Below are 19,635 nucleotides of genomic sequence, written 5' to 3' on the forward strand. Positions count from 1 at the left end.
AGAGACCCAAGCACTTGGATCACTCTCCACTGCTTTCCTAGGCTCATTAGCAGGGAGCTAGATTGGAACTGGCACAACTGGGACTTGAACTGGAGCCCATGTGGGATGCAAACAGAGGCTTAACTTGCTACACAACAATGCTAGTCCTTGACCTCTCAGTTCTTATGTGGCAGCTTTGGGCATGATGGGAGAGAAAAGTGAAGTAGAGCTAGTGCACAATCTTGTCAACAATTGGGTAATGAATCTAACAAAAGTAGAGTGGACCATGCAAGTGGGAGTGTTTTCCTTTTGTAAGTCACTAAGAGTGATCCATGGTATAAATCAGACAGTCTGGGAATGGGAGAAAGGAGAAAAATAAACCTGTTCTTAGATTCAAAAGTTCATTTACTCAGTATAATATTCAAGTGTCTACATGGTCAGAAAGGCACTATGACAGGCAATTTTTTCCAAAAGTTAACTTTATTAACTTAATATGCTATATTTTTTCCATTTATATTCTATTTTAAAGTAAAATTTGCAGAAATGATAACAATGCCTAGCTACATTTTTCTGAAGTGGTAAAACATTGATATGATTAATTCTCTAAACAGCTGGCCCTGACTTTTGAATTTCATGAAACAGTAAAAATTTATATAAAATCAAGGAGAATAAGATAGGGTTATAACAGTTAATGGGCAAAAAATATTAATTTCATCTAAGTTATGAACTGAATTCTGTTCCCCTCAAATTCATAGTTTCCCTCAGAATGTATGTTTGTTTGGCAATGATGTCTTTAAAGAGGTTATTACGTTAAAATGAGGTTGTCAGAGCGGGCTCTAACACATTATGACTGGTATGTCTTCATAAGAAGAAGGAGAGACATGAGGGATGTGCATGCACACAAAAACGATCATGTGAAGACACAGCGAGAGAAGGAGACCATCTGAAGTCCAGAGTGGCCTAAGAAGGAAACAAACCTACCAACACCTTCATCTTGGACTTCTAGCCTCTAGAACTGAGAGAAATTTTTTTAAAGATTTTATTATTTATTTATTTGAGAGTAGAGTTACAGTGAGAGGGAGAGACAGAGAGAAAGGTCTTCCTTCCATTGGTTCACTCCCCAAATGGCTGCAACGGCCGGAGCTACACCAATTCAAAGCCAGGAGCCAGGTGATTCTTCCTGGTCTCCCATGTGGGTGCAGAGGCCCAAGGATGTGGGCCATCTTCTACTGCTTTCCCAGGCCACAACAGAGAGCTGGATTGGAAGAGGAGCAGACAGGACTAGAACCAGCGTCCATATGGGATGTCGGCACCGCAGGCGGAGGATTAACCTACTGCACCACGGTGCCAGCCCCAAGAGAAATGTTTTTAAGCCATGCAGTCTGTGGCATTTTGTTACAACAGCCTGAGCATACCAATACAATCTACTCTGACGCCATTTCATAAAAGCACATTTTAAACTGCAATTGCTGGGGGCTGATGCTGTGCCACAGTGAATTAAGCTGCCACCTGCAGTGCCAGCATCCCATATGGGCACCAGTTCAAGTCTCAGCTGCTCCACTTCCAATCCAGCTCCCTGATAATGCACCTGGGAAAGCAGCAAAAGATGGCCCAATGCTTGGGCCCCTGCACCCATGTGGGAGACCTGGATAAAGTTCTTGACTCCTGGCCCAACCCTGGCTATTGCTGCCATTTGAGGAGTGAACCAACAGATGGAAGATCTCCATCTCTCTCTCCATTCCTCCCTCTCTATCCCTATGCCTCTCCTACTCTCTGTAACTCTGCCTTTCGAATAAATATATACATATATTTTTAAAATTTATAAAAACTGCAGTGGCTGAAAAGATAGAATTTCTGAATAAAGACAATCTTTAATGTAGAATATATTTAGCTTTAAAAAAAACCTGCTGACAAGCTACTATAACAAAATAAAAATAACATAAATTGAGTTGTTTATATACAACAGAAATTCATTTCTCACTATTCGAGAGGCTGGCAAGTACACGATCAGTGCAGATTCATTGTCTGGTGAGCCCACTTTCTGGCTCGTACAGAGTGCCTTCTTGCTGCGTCCACACATGATAGAAGGGACTCAAGGGCTTTCTCTCTCTCTCTCTCTCTTTCTCTCTCTCTCTCTGGCCTCCTTGCCCATTCATAAAGCCTCTACCCTCATGACCTAATCACCTCCCAAAGGCCCCACCTTCTAACATATAACATAACTTTTAACATATGAATTTGGAGAACACAAACATTCAGACCATAATGCTTACTGTATTTTTATTTTGTCCCATTCTGTTGTAGACCAGTGAAAACTCTGCCATTGATTAAAATCGTTTTTATTCTTAATTTTTCATTCACTTGTTCACAAACTAAAAAATAACCATAGACTACATGTGAACATCGGGAATTCCAGTCTAAAAAGGTTGTGTTATCAAACAGGCCCATTTTCAATTAGAACATAATTTCTAAGTGTATCATTTGCTTATATACCACAAGAAATCTTGTAGAAATGTATTTCCTCAAATAAATTATAACTTTCCAATTCATGATTTTTAAAGCAGAAATTTCTATTCCAATTATTTTTTAAATATAGTTGAATTATAAATTCATTTACGAACTTTGAATAAATTACTTATTTAACTCTGTGGAGTTTAAACAAGTAATTTCACATCTCATTTTAAGTCAAGGGCCACAAAACATTTCCTGTGCAGCTACACTAACAGAGATCAAGGTGCATCAATAAAATGTTTAAACACAGAGATCAAGTTTTAAGTAGATTTCTATAAATTGCATTAACTGGAATGTACATGTAATATGATCTACTCTGAATCTAAGAACCTTAATGTATTTCAGATATTTGAAAGAAACTAGTCTTCTGAAAGCTTTCTCACTGTGTGGGACAGGGCACAAAGATGGAGGAATCAGTGGGCACTCGGCAAAGTGTGAACATGACACAGACACACGCCTGGTTTTAGCTGTGAACAAAAACTACATGGCAGCAGCACAGGGGCCAGTGTCGCTCTCCATCTTTTACAGCACAGGGACGTTTCATATTTCATAGTTTCTGAACTTTCTCAGGAGTTCTGAAGGAGCATCCCCAGACCAGCGGAAGCGAAGGTGCCAACAGTTCACATCGGAAAAACCTTGAGAAAAAAAAAGATAAAGCCCAAAATATTAAAAGTCAAGATGGTTACAGTAAAACAGCTTAGGGATAAGATTTCATTCCAACAAGTAGAACCTTAAGAGCGAGTCTCTGATATGAATTATAAATATCTGGTAGAAAAAGATTAACTTAAGCAGATTTTGGAATTCTGATGAACATGAATTATAACTTATATGGATGAGAGGACCTCCCACCCAAAGATGCTGAATGATAAAAGGAAATTTATAGATGCTGCCAGTGGCCAGAATTTTGACAGTCCACCTACTAAGGACTTGGAAACAACTTTCACACAGCTTTCAAAACCCGTGGAAGAAAAAACAAACTTTCCAAAAGCGAAAGGTCAGTGGTAAAGGATTCCTGGAAATACAAGTAACTGAATGCCATGAAAAATAAGATCTTTTTTATCTTTTTTTAAAAGATTTATTTATTTTATTTGAAAGAGAGAGAAGAAGAGGCGGGGTGGGGGGGTCTTCCATCCACTGGTTCACTCCCCAGATGGCCTTAATGGCCGGAGCTGAGCCAGTCCAAAGCCAGGAGCCAGGAGCTTTTTCTAAGTCTCCCACGTGGGTGCAGAGACTCAAGGACTTGGGCCATCTTCCACTGCTTTCCCAGGCCATAGCAGAGAGCTGGACTGGAAGTGGAGCAGCCAGGACTCAAATTGGAGCCAAATGGGATGCCAGCACTGCAGGTGGCAGCTTTACCAGCTATGCCACAGCACCGGCCCCATGATCTATTTTATAATAATAAACAACATTGTTGAAAACTAAAGAAAAGGTTATTTTTCTTTCTTGTAAACTGGCAAAACTTCAGGAAGCAACTTGGCAGCATTTATTTAATTCATAAAATGTATAAACCTTTGATCCAGTAATTCTACATCGAGATATTTATCCTATAGAAATAATAATGGATATGCCCAATGGTTTAACTATAAGGATGCTTAAACTTTTTTAAACTCAATAAACAACCTAAATCTTCAGCATTAGGAAGTTAGCTAAAAGGCTTTGATATAGTCCTTAACGCTTTTTAATACTTACTATTATGGGAAAATACTCATAGCACATTGCTAAGTGACATATAATTAGAAAACAGCTTATATGGTATGATTTCATTTCTAAATTCATTATGGATGGGTACTTAAGTAAAATTTTTAAAAATCTAAAAGGAAATACCCCAAAATGTTAACAGTGGTTATCCCTGGATAGTTGGATAGATGAGATTTTTTTTTTTTTTTGACAGGTAGAGTTATAGACAGTGAGAGAGAAAGAGAGAAAGGTCTTCCTTCCGTTGGTTCACTCCCCAAATGGCCGCTACAGCCGGCGCTGAGCCAATCTGAAGCCAGGAGCCAGGTGCTTCCTCCTGGTCTCCCATGCGGGTGCAGAAGCCCAAACACTAGGGCCATCCTCCACTGCCCTCCCGGGCCACAGCAGAGAGCTGGACTGGAAGAGGAGCAGCCGGGACTAGAACCAGCGTCCATATGGGATGCTGGCGCCACAGGCGGAGGATTAGCCAAGTGAGCCGCCGTGCCGGCTCCTGAGATTTTTATTTTTATACTCTTTTTCTGTTTATTTTACTTTCTTGTTTTTCTGTAATAAGCAAACATAGTAACTTTCTTTTGTTTATAACATTGTTAATGAAAAAGCAGTTTACATAATAATATGTAAAATATGCTTCCATGATTTTTAAAAATACTATCTAATATCTAGTCAGGAAAAATATACACAGACCAACTGACAATGCTTATTTCAGGAAAACACATTTTTAGGAATTATCAGAGGGTAAAATCTAAAGAATTTTCATTTGGGGGAAAAACCAAAAAGGAAATGTTTCTGACAACTTGTAATTGAAACTTTCTTACAAAATATGTACAGTCAGATCCTTTTAGGTTTAAGAATATCAACACACATGCAAATACACCAAAATATTAAAACAGATACATCCCTGGGTGATAAGATTATGAGTTCTTATGTTTTCTTCCTTTTACTTGACCATATTTTCTCCCATTTCATTTTTTAGTTGAAAGGCAGAGAGACAGAGACAGAAGCAGAGAAAGATCTCCTGCCTGCTATTTCACTCTCCAAAGGCCCACAACAGCCAGTCTAGACCAGGCAGAAGCTTGGGGCTAGGAATCCCATCTGGGTCCTTCCTTGTGAGTGGAAAGGACTCAACTACTTGAGTCATCTCTACTGCCTCCCACCATGCACATTCGCAGGGAGCTGGAATCAGAAGCAAAGCTGAGACTCGAACCCAGCCACATCGACATGAGGTGCTGGTGTCTCAACTGGCATCTTATTTGCTGTGCCAAACACCTGCGTGTTTTCTCACATTTCTAAAGTAAATAAGTGCCATCTTTGTAGTTTTAAAAAGATGTAGTCTCAATTGGGTTCCCCTCAGAAGAGACCCTCAGACAAGAATTCGAATCAAAGTGAATGATTTGAGAGGTGATCCCAGGAAGCACTGGCAGAGGAATGGTGAAGGGCACCAAATCCGTACAAGACACATTACCACTACCACCATGGGCTACTGGAGCTTGTCCTACTGGGAAATCCTAGGAGACAATATAAAAACTCCTTAGAGCTATCCCAAATGAGGGCTGAAGAAGCTGGGGAATTGAGCCCCCTACTCCCACACTTACTGTCTGGTGCCTGCATCCACAGGACACTCACTCCCTGGCACTGACTGCCTATGATTTGGTGTCAGGCAGGCTTCACTGCCAAAGAAAGCCCTCTGGCAAAGAATCTCACAGTAGAGAGCTGGCTATGCCTGGGCAGGTAGGTGCCCAGGGGACATGGTGGTATCCCAACAGCATCTGCTGCATTTGAGTTTTCCTTCCTCCCTCCCTCCCTCCTTTCTCCCTTCCCTCCCTTCTCTTCTCTATCCAGGATGTTACACAAAACTACTTGATTCTAGAATCGCACTTCTCACAGGCATATTTATTGCATGTTTAAACAGAAAGTAAAAGTGAGATCGTTTGCACGCTGGTTGTAATCAAGAGTCAGAATGTGGTGGGGACTATTTGGTGGCTCTTCATCACAGAAAAGGCATCAACAGCAAACTGCAAAGTAAATACCAAGCACTGCCTGAGGAAATGAACAAAGATGCTGAAAAGAAATAGATGAGAAACCACAGAAGGCTTGCTCAGTCAAGTTGACATGAATAATATTTCTTAAATGCTGACGCTGTAAAAATTCACACTGCGGGAAAATGAAATTACAAATAATCACACAACTGCACTTTGATATGGCAAACTCCAACTCCAAGGCACCACTCAGAAGAGCCAGTATACCTTAAACAGCATTTAAGAAAATACTATCAAATGCAGCCTTTGGCAGAATTTTCTAATTCTTCTCCAGCAGCGGCTTCTCAGATCAGTAATCCTTCCTCCCCTCACCTCCTCCACTTCATCTTTAAAACACAGAAAGAGCTTACACTGCACATGAGGGCATCTAATCTGGCATCACAATTTATTCTGAGTAAATTACAAGAGATCTGCACTGTGAATATTATCAGCTGTTAACAAAGAATGACTTCTTTCGGAATGTAAGGATCTAAGAAGTCCATAACATTAAAAGCTAACACTCAAAATGCGTTTACCATGTGCCTGTAACTGCTGCAAATATTTTATAGATATTAAATTACATACTCCTCCACAAACACCTTACAAGGCAGAAGTTAATATCTGAGGATGAGAAAACTCAGACACAGAGAAGTTAAACTTACCGCAGGTCACACACCTCACTGGGGAGAGTGAGGATGTGACTCCAGAGCTTTCTCTCTTAACCCAATGGCACATAGTGGAATATTATAAAGAAATACCCTTCTTCCTTTTTATAGTTCTCGTAAATACACTTGTGTTTGCGTGGGGAAAGTATGAAAGGAAACACACCTAAGCATTCATGTTTGTTCCTTCAGGAGGTAGAAGCAGAGAAGAACAGGAAAGAGAGGTAGATGCTAAGTTACTTGTATATATGTGATTGAATTTTCAAATTACAAATTTCTATTACTTGATTTTTAAAAATATCTAAATGTTTTTTAAAGTCAGGGATGGGATTAGGCACAGTGGTTAAGTCACCACTTGGGAAGCCTGCACCCCATATCGGAATTCCAGCTCCTCCACTTCTGATTCTAGCTTTCCTCCTAATGTATATCCTGGCAGGCAGCAAGTGAAGGCTCAAGCAGTTTGGTATTTGCCACCCATGTGGGAGACCCACACTGATTTCCAGGCTCCTGGGTTCAGCCTGGCCCATCTTGGCTGTTGCAGGCTTTTAGGGAGTGAACCAGCAGATAAGAAAATCTTTCTCTGTCCCTGTCTCCCTGCCTTTCTGCATTTCTTAAAAGATGAAAATAAATCAATTAGCAGAATCCTTCAGAGGGGCTTAAGTGGCTCTGCTCCCAATTCCAGGGGAGTTAGATTTTGTCTAAATCTTACTGAAACACAAAACATAAGGGGCCTCAGGGGTTCAGGAAGCACAGAACTGAACATTCTAGGGCTGAAAGGAGGAGTGTTTGTGCGTGCATGCAAGCATGTAGCGGGGGAGGGTTTTGTACGTGTGTTTGCTTAAAACACTGTCTTTCTGGAATCCAGGCATCTGCTTTGATCCATTTGTTATATTATAACCATTTCCAGTTATGAGGCTGATGCAATCAATGAGTGGACTCTGACAGAAGGATCTCTTGGGTAACCAGCAGAAACACTTAAATCAAACTCCAAGACTTTATTCACAGCAAGTACAGAGCACGTGCGAGTTCTCTCCCAATGACAGGTAGGAAGTAACTGTTTCTAGAAAGACTATAATTCATCACAAGCTGTCTAATTATTTTATTTCTTTACACAAGTGTTTGAGGGTGTACAGGAACCTCCTGATGAACAGCTAAATTCTAATGGGTACTTCATCACAACCCTGAGGATAAACAAATACCAATCTGAAGAAGTTACAGTGCATGTATGTAACACACCAAAACTAAATAAGCACGGTTGGCTAGATAGATAGCTACCCTCATATGCATGGTTTTCAAAAACATTTTGTACCATAAATCAATACATGTATGCTCTAACTCCATTTCCCATGAACTCTTTGAAGTATGCTCATGTAGAGAAAGACAGAAATGATAACTACATTTACCCAAAGCCTGCTATAGAAGAATCCTGTGTACGCATTTTGCATGAATTTTCCCATGTAATCCTCATGCGAATGTCCTAGTACAATCCCTATTTTATAGATAAGGAGACTAGCATAGAGAAATTAAGAAACCTTTGCAAAGTGATGCAGATAATAAATAGTAGAGCTAGGAAGTAACCTTGGTAGTAGAGCTGTTGGGAGCCAGGAGTTGAACTTCTCTAGTAGCCTGCTTCAATGGATCTGTAAGTGATTCAGAATGTCTGCAGAGCCACCACCAAAGGCGCTAGCATCTCAGAATAGTATAGTCCCTTGGAACATGAACTCTAAAGCCAAATCACCCTGGTTCAGACCCTTCCCTGCTAATACAAGCTGAGTAAATCTCTCAATTTCTTCGGGCCAGGAAAAAGAGTTACAGACAGAGAAAGGGAGAGATAGAGAGGTCTTCAGTCTGCTGGTTCACTCCCCAGCTGGCCGCAACGGCCAGAGCTGCGCCGATCTAAAGCCAAGAGCCAGGAGCTTCTTCTGAGTCTCCCACGTGAGTGCAGGGGCCCAAGCACTTGGGCCATCTTCTACTGCTTTCCTGGGCCACTAGTAAGGAGCTGGATCAGAAGTACAACAGCCAGGACTCAAACTGGTGCCCATATGGGATGCTGGCACTGCAGGAAGAAGCTTAATTTGCTACGTGACAATGCTGGCCCTAATCAGTAAGTCTTAAATAATAATAATAATAATAATAATAAAAACACTTAACCAATCCTCAAGTTTGGTACTACTGTACATATTGGAAAAGCTTGAGGATAAATATTGGTTTTAGACATTCTCTGTTCTGCAAAGCTGATTGACATGACTTACTTGGAGAATCTGGATTCTGCTGGGAGCTTGACTTCTCCAGGGACTCACATTCTTTTTGTTTCATTTTTTCTGTGGTTGGACCCATTTCCTCCTCCTTTATTTCTCTTTGTTTGTCCCAGTCCTCATTTCCAATCTTGTTCGTATGAGTCTGATCAGATTCTTCCAACATCAGATCCTTTTTACCTCTAACAGCCCAATGCATTGACTAAATTAATTAAAAACAGACACATAAAAATTAAATCAGCATTATATGGGTTTTTTTATGTTTAAAGTTCAATATGTGTAGCCGCTGACCTACTATTATAGTGCTTATTTAAAGAATGTTAGACTTAACTATGTGTTGTAACCAGATATTCATCCATTAATCCTTAATATTAATTAATTAGTTAATCCTTACTGTTCTGGAAGACTAATGCTACAAGGAAAAGTCAATATCCTGGTACAGTCTATATCATCGCACCTGGTATCAAGGGACCAGCATCAGGGAGGTCAAGATTCAGGCAATTCCTCAGAAAGTTAAATTCAGATTTACTACGTGACCCAGTAATTTTACTTGTAGATATATATCCAAAATAATTAAAAACAGGTGTTAAAAGAAAAACTGGAACACAATTGTTTATAGGAGCACTATTCATAGTAACAAAAATGTAGAAATAGCCCAAATGTTCATCATCTGATAAATGGATAAATTAAAATGTAGTACTTTTATACACATACGATGGAAAATTATTTAGTCATTAAAAAAATGAAGTATTGAAAAAATGCTACAATATTGTTCTTTTAAATTTTTTATTTGTTATTTTTAAAATTTTCAATTAGTTTTTAATAGATTACAGCATTCTTAAACCTTGGAACATTATAGTAAGTGAAGCAAGCCAGATCAAAGTAGGTCACATATTGCATAATTCCACTTAACTGAAATATCCAGAATAAACAACTTTAGAGAGCTAGAATGCAGATTAGTGTTGAGGCCTAGGGAAAAGGGAGTGGTCGCTAGTAGATTTTTTTTTTTGAGGTGATGAAAACATTCTGAAACTAGACCTGGTAATGGATGAACGATATTATATATGTAGTTAATGTCACTGAGTTGCACATTTAAATGGTGAATTTTTTTAAAATTTATTTGACAGGTAGAGTTTTACAGACAGTGAGAGAGACAGAGAGAAAGGTCTTCCTTCCATCAGTTCACTCTCCAAATGGCCGCAACGGCCAGAGCTACACCAATCTGACGCCAGGAGCCAGAAGCCTCTTCCTGGTCTCCCATGCGTGTGCAGGGGCCCAGGGACCTGGGCCATCCTCCACTCCTATCCCAGGCCACAGCAGAGAGCTGAACTGGAAGTGGGACCAGAACCCGGCACCCATGTGGAATGCCAGCACCACAGGGGGAAGATTAACCTAGTGCGCCACAGCGCCAGCCCCTAAATGGTGATTTTTTAAATATATATTTAACTACATCTCTTTGTCTCTCTCTCTCACTATCCACTCTGCCTGTCAAAAAAAAAATATATATATATATATATTTAACTACAAAAAAATTGAATAAGGCTTTTGTTTGGGGACATGCTAGAGATTAACTACTGTTGTGACTACCACTATTGTAACTACTTGCTATGCTATGAATGAGTTCCCCAAAGCTCATGTATTGGAAACTTAATCCTCAATGCAACAGTGTTGAGAGGTGGGACCTTTAAGAGGTGATTAGGTGAATGGATTAATGTCATTGTCACAGGCATGGGTTTGTTATGAAAGCCAGTTCAGTTCCTTGTTGCTCTCTTACACTCCATTGCCTTCCTACCTTCTGCCAAGGGATGACACAGCAAGACCCTTGGTAGGTGTGGGTCCCATGACCTTGACTTTCCAGCCCCCATATCTGTAATAAATAAATCTTTGTTCTTTATAAATTAGCCAGTCTCAAGTATTCCATTAATTCTAAAAAGAGGCAGTGGCTTTCCATCGTTAGTTTGGGCTTGTTATCGATTTGTTTTGTTACCCACGCCAGTGGCTTCCTCTGAGGAGGGGAAAGAATATTAGGAAGGTTAGTGAAAACACAGTAAGAAACTTAACAATTCAGGGCCCATGATCTGAAAATGTGAATGTAAGTGTCATAACAGGGCTAGATGGCCCGTACATGATGTATTAATATCTGTGTCTCAGTATTTTTCTCCTGAAATCAAAATGGTTATGATCTACCTTAGATGAGTGGTGAGGACTAATGACTCACCAACAATAAACACTTTGAAAGCCCTCAGTGAGAAGATTTTTTGAGATAGTAGTCTTACTCATCCATCTCCTTTATGAGTAAATCTGAATAAAGCATTTCATTATCATCAGACCCCAGGATCTGCCCATCCCAATCTGAGAACTACTCAAAGGACATATCCAAACTGTTCAACATGTGTATAGGTGTTTCTCATGCTTCATGATTCAGTCAAAGGACTAATGTAGAAATTATGTTAAGCAGCCTGGTTTGCCAGGACAGAGCCTGAAAATCACTACAGCACATATTCTCAGTTCTACTGGGGTACTGGATGCTTAGAACACTGAACATCAAGCAAATTGGTCTGTTGTAGAGACACTCGTTCCAATAGAATGGGCATCAATAAAACTATTGAATGATAGCAGCTGGTGGACACTAAGAGAGAGATTGGGAAGAGAAGAGTCTGTATAGCAAATCATAAACCACACAGGGCAGAGTATTGGTTTATGTGAGGAGGGAACTAAAACTCAACAGATTTCAAGCCCAAGTGCTAAGGTCAGTAATCCCAACTTCTGTGAAACTGGTGTGTAGTTATTCTGCCTTCACTATTTATTTATTTATTACCAGATTTCCTTATTGGGTCTTTTTTTCTCTAGGAAGCCATTCTTTTACATTGTATACCTTGGTCAATACTTAGAAATAAAAATTTTATCTCTGTGCCAGCAAACATTGGGACAAATAGAAAAAGAAAAAAATCATTTGACTCAGATGAGCCATCGATCAGCTGAACAACTATCCCAAATGGACTGGTTGTTTTTGTCCTGGGGACCATGAGTAGGGCTTTTACTTGTCTAGGTGATTTCTATCTTTGGATAACATCCAGTTAGGACAGATTGCCTTTTGAGCAGGCCCAGAAGGTGTTGAATTGCACATTTGTTTCCCAGCTGACTGGCAAACTGTAGCTATGTGGGCATAGCAGGAAGCTTCCCTGCTAGTCTGTGACCAACTGGACTCACCTCTAGAACACCTCACTCAGCCAGGAACCCAGAAATTATCAAGAGACAAAAGGTCCACGTGGGGGTGACTGGCAGCCTCACATGTCCTCCCAGAAAGCAATTTATCAGTAAATTCACCAAAAATGTGTTTCTATTGACTATAAAATGTATTACAGTTGATGTGGCCAGGGACAATTTTAACAGTTTATAAGAGTTTTTCTCAGTGTTTTTTTTTTTTTTTAATTTTTTTGACAGGCAGAGTGGACAGTGAGAGAGAGACAGAGAGGAAGGTCTTCCTTTGCCATTGGTTCACCCTCCAATGGCTGCCGCGGCTGGCGCACTGCGGCCAGCACACCACGCTGATCCGAAGGCAGGAGCCAGGTGCTTCTCCTGGTCTCCCATGGGGTGCAGGACCCAAGCACTTGGGCCATCCTCCACTGCACTCCCTGGCCACAGCAGAGAGCTGGCCTGGAAGAGGGGCAACTGGGACAGAATCCGGCGCCTGGACCGGGACTAGAACCCGGTGTGCTGGCACCGCAGGTGGAGGATTAGCCTATTGAGCCGCGGCACCGGCCTCCGTGCTTTATTTTGACTCTGACTTTGCTGCAGCCATGGTACCACAGTCGTCCTACAGCCATCCCACCACATATTTTGGAACAGGAGGGAGAGCCAGCCACAACCTAGATCCCTGTGGGTAAACCATTTACATGACAAAGATGAATTTCTCTGATTCTTTGAGCTAGAGAGCTCTCCCTTTCAAAGGTCTGCATTATGGAATCCCTCACCCCACACACTCTTTTTTAAAATCAACACCACATGTCTACACTTCAGTGTCCAACATATTCATTGACCTGAGTGAATTCTTGAACTAGTTTTACAAAGTAAAGTATCAGGGAAATTCTAAAAGAGAAAAAAAGAAATGAATAACTAGTGAAGGGATAGACTTGGTGGGGGCAAAAAATACTAGTCACAACTTAATCTCTGTGGATGACATAAATGTGTCTCTCCTGAAGCTGTGGCTCTTCGGGGGAAATTCTCCCAAAAGAGATTCCCATGATATGGTCTTGTGAGTAAATGCTGTACAAGTGCACTGTGGTTTGTCCTGCCTTGTAGGATGAGGACAAATACTGTTACCAAGAATGCTTTTCCTTCCAGAGGGATTATATTGCTTAAAGAAAAAAGAGAAATATAGAAGGGGTGGGCAATGTAGTACAGTGGGTTAAGCTGCTACCTGGGACACTAGCATCCCATATTTGAGTACCTGATCCAGGTTCCTGCTGGTGTGCCTGGGAAGGCAGTAGATGATGAGCCGTGTACTAGGACCCTTGCCACCCATGTGCAAAACCAGGATGGAATTCCTGGTCCCTGGCTTCAACGTGGCCCAGACCCAGCTGTTCCAGGCATTTGTAGCGTGCACACTGATCAGAAGGTCAGTCTCTCTCTTTCTCTCTCTCTCTCTCTCTCTCTCTCTCTCTCTCTCCTTCTCCCTCTGTCATTCTGCCTTTCACGTCAATAAATCCTTTTTAAAAGACAGAAATACAGGATTGATGAAGTGAAGGAAAGGGATTTTATGAGACTTAACAATCAACAAGTATGCAGGGCAATTGAACATGAAGGTGTTTTAGATAAATTTCACCTGAAATTCAAATCCAAATGTTACTACCATTTTATTGTCAGAATAGCACATATATACCTGATCCAAACACCCCAATGGAGATGTTTATCTACAAATGGAGAGACAATGATGCAGTAATTGAAAAACAATGCTAAATATGGTAATTACTATTGATTTTCCCAGAGTAATAAGTGTGAAAGGATAAATAATGAAATGCAGAGAGACTGCAACAATTAAAATGTTAGAGAGAAGTGAGGCTCCACATGCGGAAGTCAGTATGAGGATCGTAACAGGAGATGTGAGGGAAGCAAAAGAAATTCTATCAGATGAAGTTCAGAAGAGATGAAGCTTAGTGCAGGGGATTCAAAGTCCACTAAGAAAGACAAACAAAAGGAAGTCAGAATGAGCAAAGTTTCCCCCGAGGAAGACAGGTGAGAAAAAAGATTGCTGCTGATTTAAAGTACAGACTTAAACCTCATCATTTTTGTACCACTAATAAAAATAAACCTGAAACCAAATGCTAGCCTAACATATTACTTCAGCTTTGCTGCTAAGACAAATGATGCAACCAAAATGTAAAATGTAAAATCCAAAATGTAATTACTGTAAGACCTCAAGCAGTTCTTTCTTAAGCAAAATTCTAAGCAAAAATGTTGTATTTGGAGGTAGGAAATAGTACTTAATGGTAAGGCATTGCCAGTATAAGTTAAGGTAGAGATTTGGAGAACAGCTTTTGAAAAATCCACAGCTAACTTGATATTAGCTGTTAATTAAGTGCTGGGTCCGGTGCTGTAGCATAGCAGGTAAGGCTGCTGCTTGCAATGCTGGCATCCCATATGGGTGCTAGTTCAAGTCCCCGCTGCTCTACTTCCAATCCAGCTCTCTGCTATGGCCTGGGAAAGCAGAAGATGGCCCAAGTCCTTAGGCCCCTGTACTCCTGTGGGAAGACCCAGAGGAAGCTCTTGGCTTCAGATCAGCACAGCTTCAGCAGTTATGGCCAACTGGGGAGTGAACCAGCAGATGGAAGACCTCTCTCTCTGCCTCTCCTTCTCTCTGTGTTTAAATCTGACTTTCAAATAAATAAATAAATCTTTAAATAAAAATGAAGTGCCAGGGTTGAATGGATAATAATGCAAAATGAATTATGAGTCAGAAGGTATCAAAATGGCAAGCGTTACTAATTCAGTTGCAGTTAGAGTGTGGCTTAGTTAAGAGACTGGAAATATGGTTATATAGAGTTGTTATAACAATGTTTATTTAACTAGTGTCCACAGAAATTTTTAATATCAGAGGATATTTCCAAAAACTCAAGGAAACTAGAATTAAAATATAAGTTTACTTTGGTGTAAAAACGTTTTTGAAACCTGTACACACGAAGGGTCTTCAACAAGTTTATGGAAAACATGTATTTTGGAAAACTATGCAGACTGCAAATTTTTGCATCAGTATGGGCCACATGGGTTAAGCTACTGCTTATGATTCCAAAACCCCATATCGGAAGACCAATTTGAATCCCATCTTCTCTGTTTCCAATCTAGCTACCTGCTAATGTGCCTAGAAAAACAGTACTTAGGCCCCTGCCACCTATGTGGGAGACCCAGATGGAGTTCGTGGCTCCTGACCTCAGCCTGGCCCAGCCCTGACTGTTGCAACTGGGAGTGAACCAGCAGATGGAAGATCTCTCTCTCCCACCATCCCCCACCATTATGACTTTCAAATAAATATTTTTAAAGAAAAATTTGCATCAAAATAAGTATATCTTTTTTAAATTTTTCAAGGTAAAGAGAAAATTCCTATCCATTGGTTCATCCCCTAAATGCCTGTAACGCTTGGGCTGGGCATTTAGCCTAATGGCTAAGACTTTCACATCCCATATCAGAGTGCATGGGTTCAATATCTAGCTCTGGCTCCTGACTCCAGCATTTCCACTAATGCAGACCCTGGGAAGCAGCAGTGATGGGTCAAGTTGTTGGTTCCCTATCATCCACATAGGAGATGAGATTGAGTTCCTGGTTCAGCCTGGTCTAGGGATTTGGCATTTGGGAATTAGATCAAAAGATGGGAGCTAGCTAACTTGCGCATGCTCTCTCTCTCTCTCTCTCTCTCTCTCTGCCTCCTTCTATCTCTCTGTATCTCTACCTCTCAAAATAAATTTTTAAAAAGAAAGAAATAAAAGAGAATAAGTTTGTATGAACTAAAAAGATGGAGAAGATGAATTTGCAATAGTTCAAAATTCAGTAGTAGATGAGCAAGTTGAGAATCACATTCATTAGCACTCATAAAACAGGAAATGATAACAGAGCATAAATGTGGACTTCAAAAAGTTTATGGAAAAGTAGAATGAAAGATAAAGCAAATTTTTCATGAACTTGTTGAAGCTCCCCCATACGTACTGAAACAAAGAGACTGAAAAATGTAGACACAGGATCTTCTGGCACTGTTGCATTGCCTTATTCTGGTGGATTTCACTTTACAAGATTTTGTGGATACTGAGTTATACTGATAACTCTTGGACCTCTCCATTCTATCGCATATGTACTCTTTAAGCTATCTCTGGAGTCTACTCTATGAGTAGCCTGAGCTTCATACATTCATTTTATCCCCAGAGAGAAACTCACTGTTTTCACAGAGTCAGTCAAAGCCTCCCACTGCTGAAATGGTATCGACATCTGGCTCCTTCTCCAGTGATCATAACGGGCTCGACTCTCTTCATTGGTCAAGATCTCCTTTGCCTTTTGCAGTTTCTGAAAAGTCTCTACTGGAAAACAAATCAAGACATGAGCACATCTCTCTTGCAGGGTTATTTTTAAAAGCACCGAATGGATGTCTCTAGAATCATGACTCTGCCACTCACTAGTTGTGTGACTTTGGGCCAGTTTACTCAGCTTAAACTTTAGTTTATCATATAAACAAGCAAGACCATGGAAGTAAACTGCCTGACCCACAGTGATTGCACTCATTCCACTGTGCTCCAGGCATGAGCCGGGTGATGTTCCAGAGGTGATGTCACAGGCGCTCACAACATAGATGAGAACAATAGACATTGTTAGTGGGAGAGACAGACATTTATAAACGTTGTTCTAGGAATCAAATACTTTTTTCTAGTGCTAGTTGTAAAGGAGGTTAGTGACCAGGCAAGAGGGATGCTATGAATGAAGACTCTAAGGCAGGAAGGGGGATGAAACTTTACAGGAAGTAGAAATTGCCATTGTGGCTGGGGGAAAAATCATGAAGGTTGAGGCTGCAGAGAAGATGAGGGCCCAGTCATCCAAGGCCTTGGACATTGTGCTAAGGAATCTGGTTGTCTTTTGTCATAAGAGCAATGGGAAGCTACTGGGAAGTTTCAAGTACAGTAAATACACAAGGTCTCTTCTGTTCCTCATTGAAGTTAAAAAAAAAAATTCACCCCAGGTGGCAGTAGTAATTATGGGTTAAGGGGAAGACCCTAAAGATGGGGTTATTGGAAGCTACAGGAAAACAAACAATGAAAATCATCTTGCCGTAGCAACTAATCTGAATGAGCAATCCTTCCTGTGCTGACAACAGTGTCCGGTTGTATAAATTGAGATGTCACTTTTTCCAACAGGAATAAAAAGTTTATTAAATTATCACCAGTGATGCACATGACAGTGCCATGATTGTAAAGACTTTCATTTTTACCTGTGACTCATCTTCTCATTGCCTACTACTGTTGGACTTACTCTGCAGCATTTCTAGAATGCACGAATCCCCACTTGGAACTATTCTGATGTCAATCCTCAAAAATGGTAGATAAGCAGAAGGCAAAAGAGATCTGATCTTTCCTGCTTTGTGGCTTTTTCTTGTTCTCTCTCTTCATCACATTTAATAAAAACGAGCTTGGGTTTATATTTTTCCCTTAATGTATCAGCAAATCAAATGAATCACACAAATGAATCACACAAGATCAACAGTTACCAGTTCTGTTACCAGAGCTCATTATGTAAGCTTATACTCATGTGAGCAAAGGACGTAAGCACCCTAGAGACACATTCTGATTTAACTGCTCAGTCTACTTTGAAAATATAGAGGTTCTTTTAAATTCATACTTCACAAAATTATTTGTATTATTATATCCACATTTTAAGGTAATCTATCATTATTTAAGAAGCAATAATAATAATATGTCAGACATGCTTTGTAAAAATTCTGGAGAAAAATACAACTGGTGACAGAGGTTCTCTGGCAGGGAAAGGTAAGGATAGACTTTCTCTTTCAGCATTATTTATTACTATTACATTGTTTTTATTCTAAGGAAGCAAAGCAATAAAGTTTTTTTTTTCAAGATTTATTTATTTGTTTGAAAGAACTACAGAGAGGGAGAAACAAAGAAAGAGGTCTTTCATCCATTGCTTCACTCCCAAAATGGCCACAATAGCTGAGCCGGGCTGAAGCCAGGATCCCAGAAATCCATCTCGGTCTCCACATGGGTGACAGGGGTCCAAGCCCTCAGGCCATCTTCCAGTGCTTTCCCAGGCACATTAGTAAGGAGCTGTATTGGAAGTGGAGCAGCCAGAACTTGAACCTGCATGCATATGGGATGCTAGTGTCACAGGCTGTAGCTTAACTCACTGCACCAAAATGCCAGCCTCAAGATATTTTAAAGTAGAAACGCATTGAGATATTAAGAGATCAGTTAGCATAGGACCAGCTGCCCCAGCCTTCAAAAATCCAAATGTTTTTGAAGTTTGCACATTGGTAACAAAAAGAAACATTTCACGGGTTCTTAATTTAGACTACAATCTCCTTTCTTCATGGTCAGAGAAATAAAGTGTTGATCTTAAAGTTACTATGCACAAAGGAACAGCATGTGCACCAGCTGGGAGCTTTTGGGCTAACATGACTTCAATAGCACACCAGTTGCCTGCATCACCACACCTGGAGAAGGGATTTATAAAGGCCTTAAATTCAGAGTTTTTAATGAATAAAAGAAAGATTTAATGATTACCTATGAAAAAATAAAAATATCCCATTGTGTTAAATTTTTATCTCAGGCTGCTACACAAAAACAAGAGGGAAAAGTCCACTGAATCATAATTACCAAAATTCACTGAGCATTTCCCACATGCATGAGAGTTCATTTCGTCTTCAAGCAGATGCGTGGAGTATATTATGTAGTCTACCCATTTTACTGATGGGACTGCTGAGGCTCAGAGCAGCTGCCCAAGATCAACCAACTCATAAGTGGGAGATAGGAGCAATTCACACAGTCAAGCCTATGTTCTCATGCGCTACTCCATCAGGCTCACAAATCAGTAATTTCAGTGGTAATGGTTGAGACTATATTTAGTGGACCAAAAGGATATTTAATTTCTCCTACCGATAGTTTTTCTTCAGGCTAGCTCTTCACCTTATTGAGATACATTTAGAAATCTGTCCATTATATTTTAGATTTCTGTCAAGCTAAAATTCAGCATCTGGGTGAATTATTTTAAATGTTTTTTAAAGATTTATTTATTTATTTGATAAGGCAGAGGCAGTGAGAGAGGTCTCCATCCTCTGGTTCACTCCCCAAATGGCCACAATGGCTGGAACTGGGCCAATCTGAAGCCAGGAGCCAAGAGTTTCTTCCTGGTCTCCCACGCAGGTGCAGGGGCCCAAGGGCTTGGGTCATCTTCTACTGCTTTCCCAGGCCATAGTAGAGAGCTGGATCAGAAGTGGAGCAACCAAAACTCGAACTGGCACCCATATGGGATGCC

The 19,635-nt window shown here is 40.4% G+C and overlaps 1 protein-coding gene across 2 annotated transcripts in view; it reads right to left on the bottom strand.

Moving 5' to 3' along the window:
• Window positions 1-2,299: 2,299 nt before the first annotated feature.
• Window positions 2,300-19,635, bottom strand: part of DNAJC12 (DnaJ heat shock protein family (Hsp40) member C12) — a 31,772-nt gene continuing 14,436 nt past the window's right edge. The window contains exons 3-5 of one of the 2 annotated variants that reach the window (XM_062214840.1): window positions 16,537-16,673; window positions 9,112-9,316; window positions 2,300-3,122 (exon numbers count right to left, since the gene is read on the bottom strand). In XM_062214840.1, coding sequence (XP_062070824.1) covers window positions 3,028-3,122; window positions 9,112-9,316; window positions 16,537-16,673 — 437 coding nt within the window. In that variant the 3' untranslated portion in view covers window positions 2,300-3,027. Of the gene's footprint in view, window positions 3,123-9,111; window positions 9,317-16,536; window positions 16,677-19,635 lie in introns of both variants that reach the window. The other variant, XM_062214839.1, reaches the window with a different exon arrangement.

Source organism: Lepus europaeus, chromosome 17 (assembly GCF_033115175.1).
Source record: "Lepus europaeus isolate LE1 chromosome 17, mLepTim1.pri, whole genome shotgun sequence".
Lineage (NCBI taxonomy): Eukaryota > Metazoa > Chordata > Mammalia > Lagomorpha > Leporidae > Lepus > Lepus europaeus.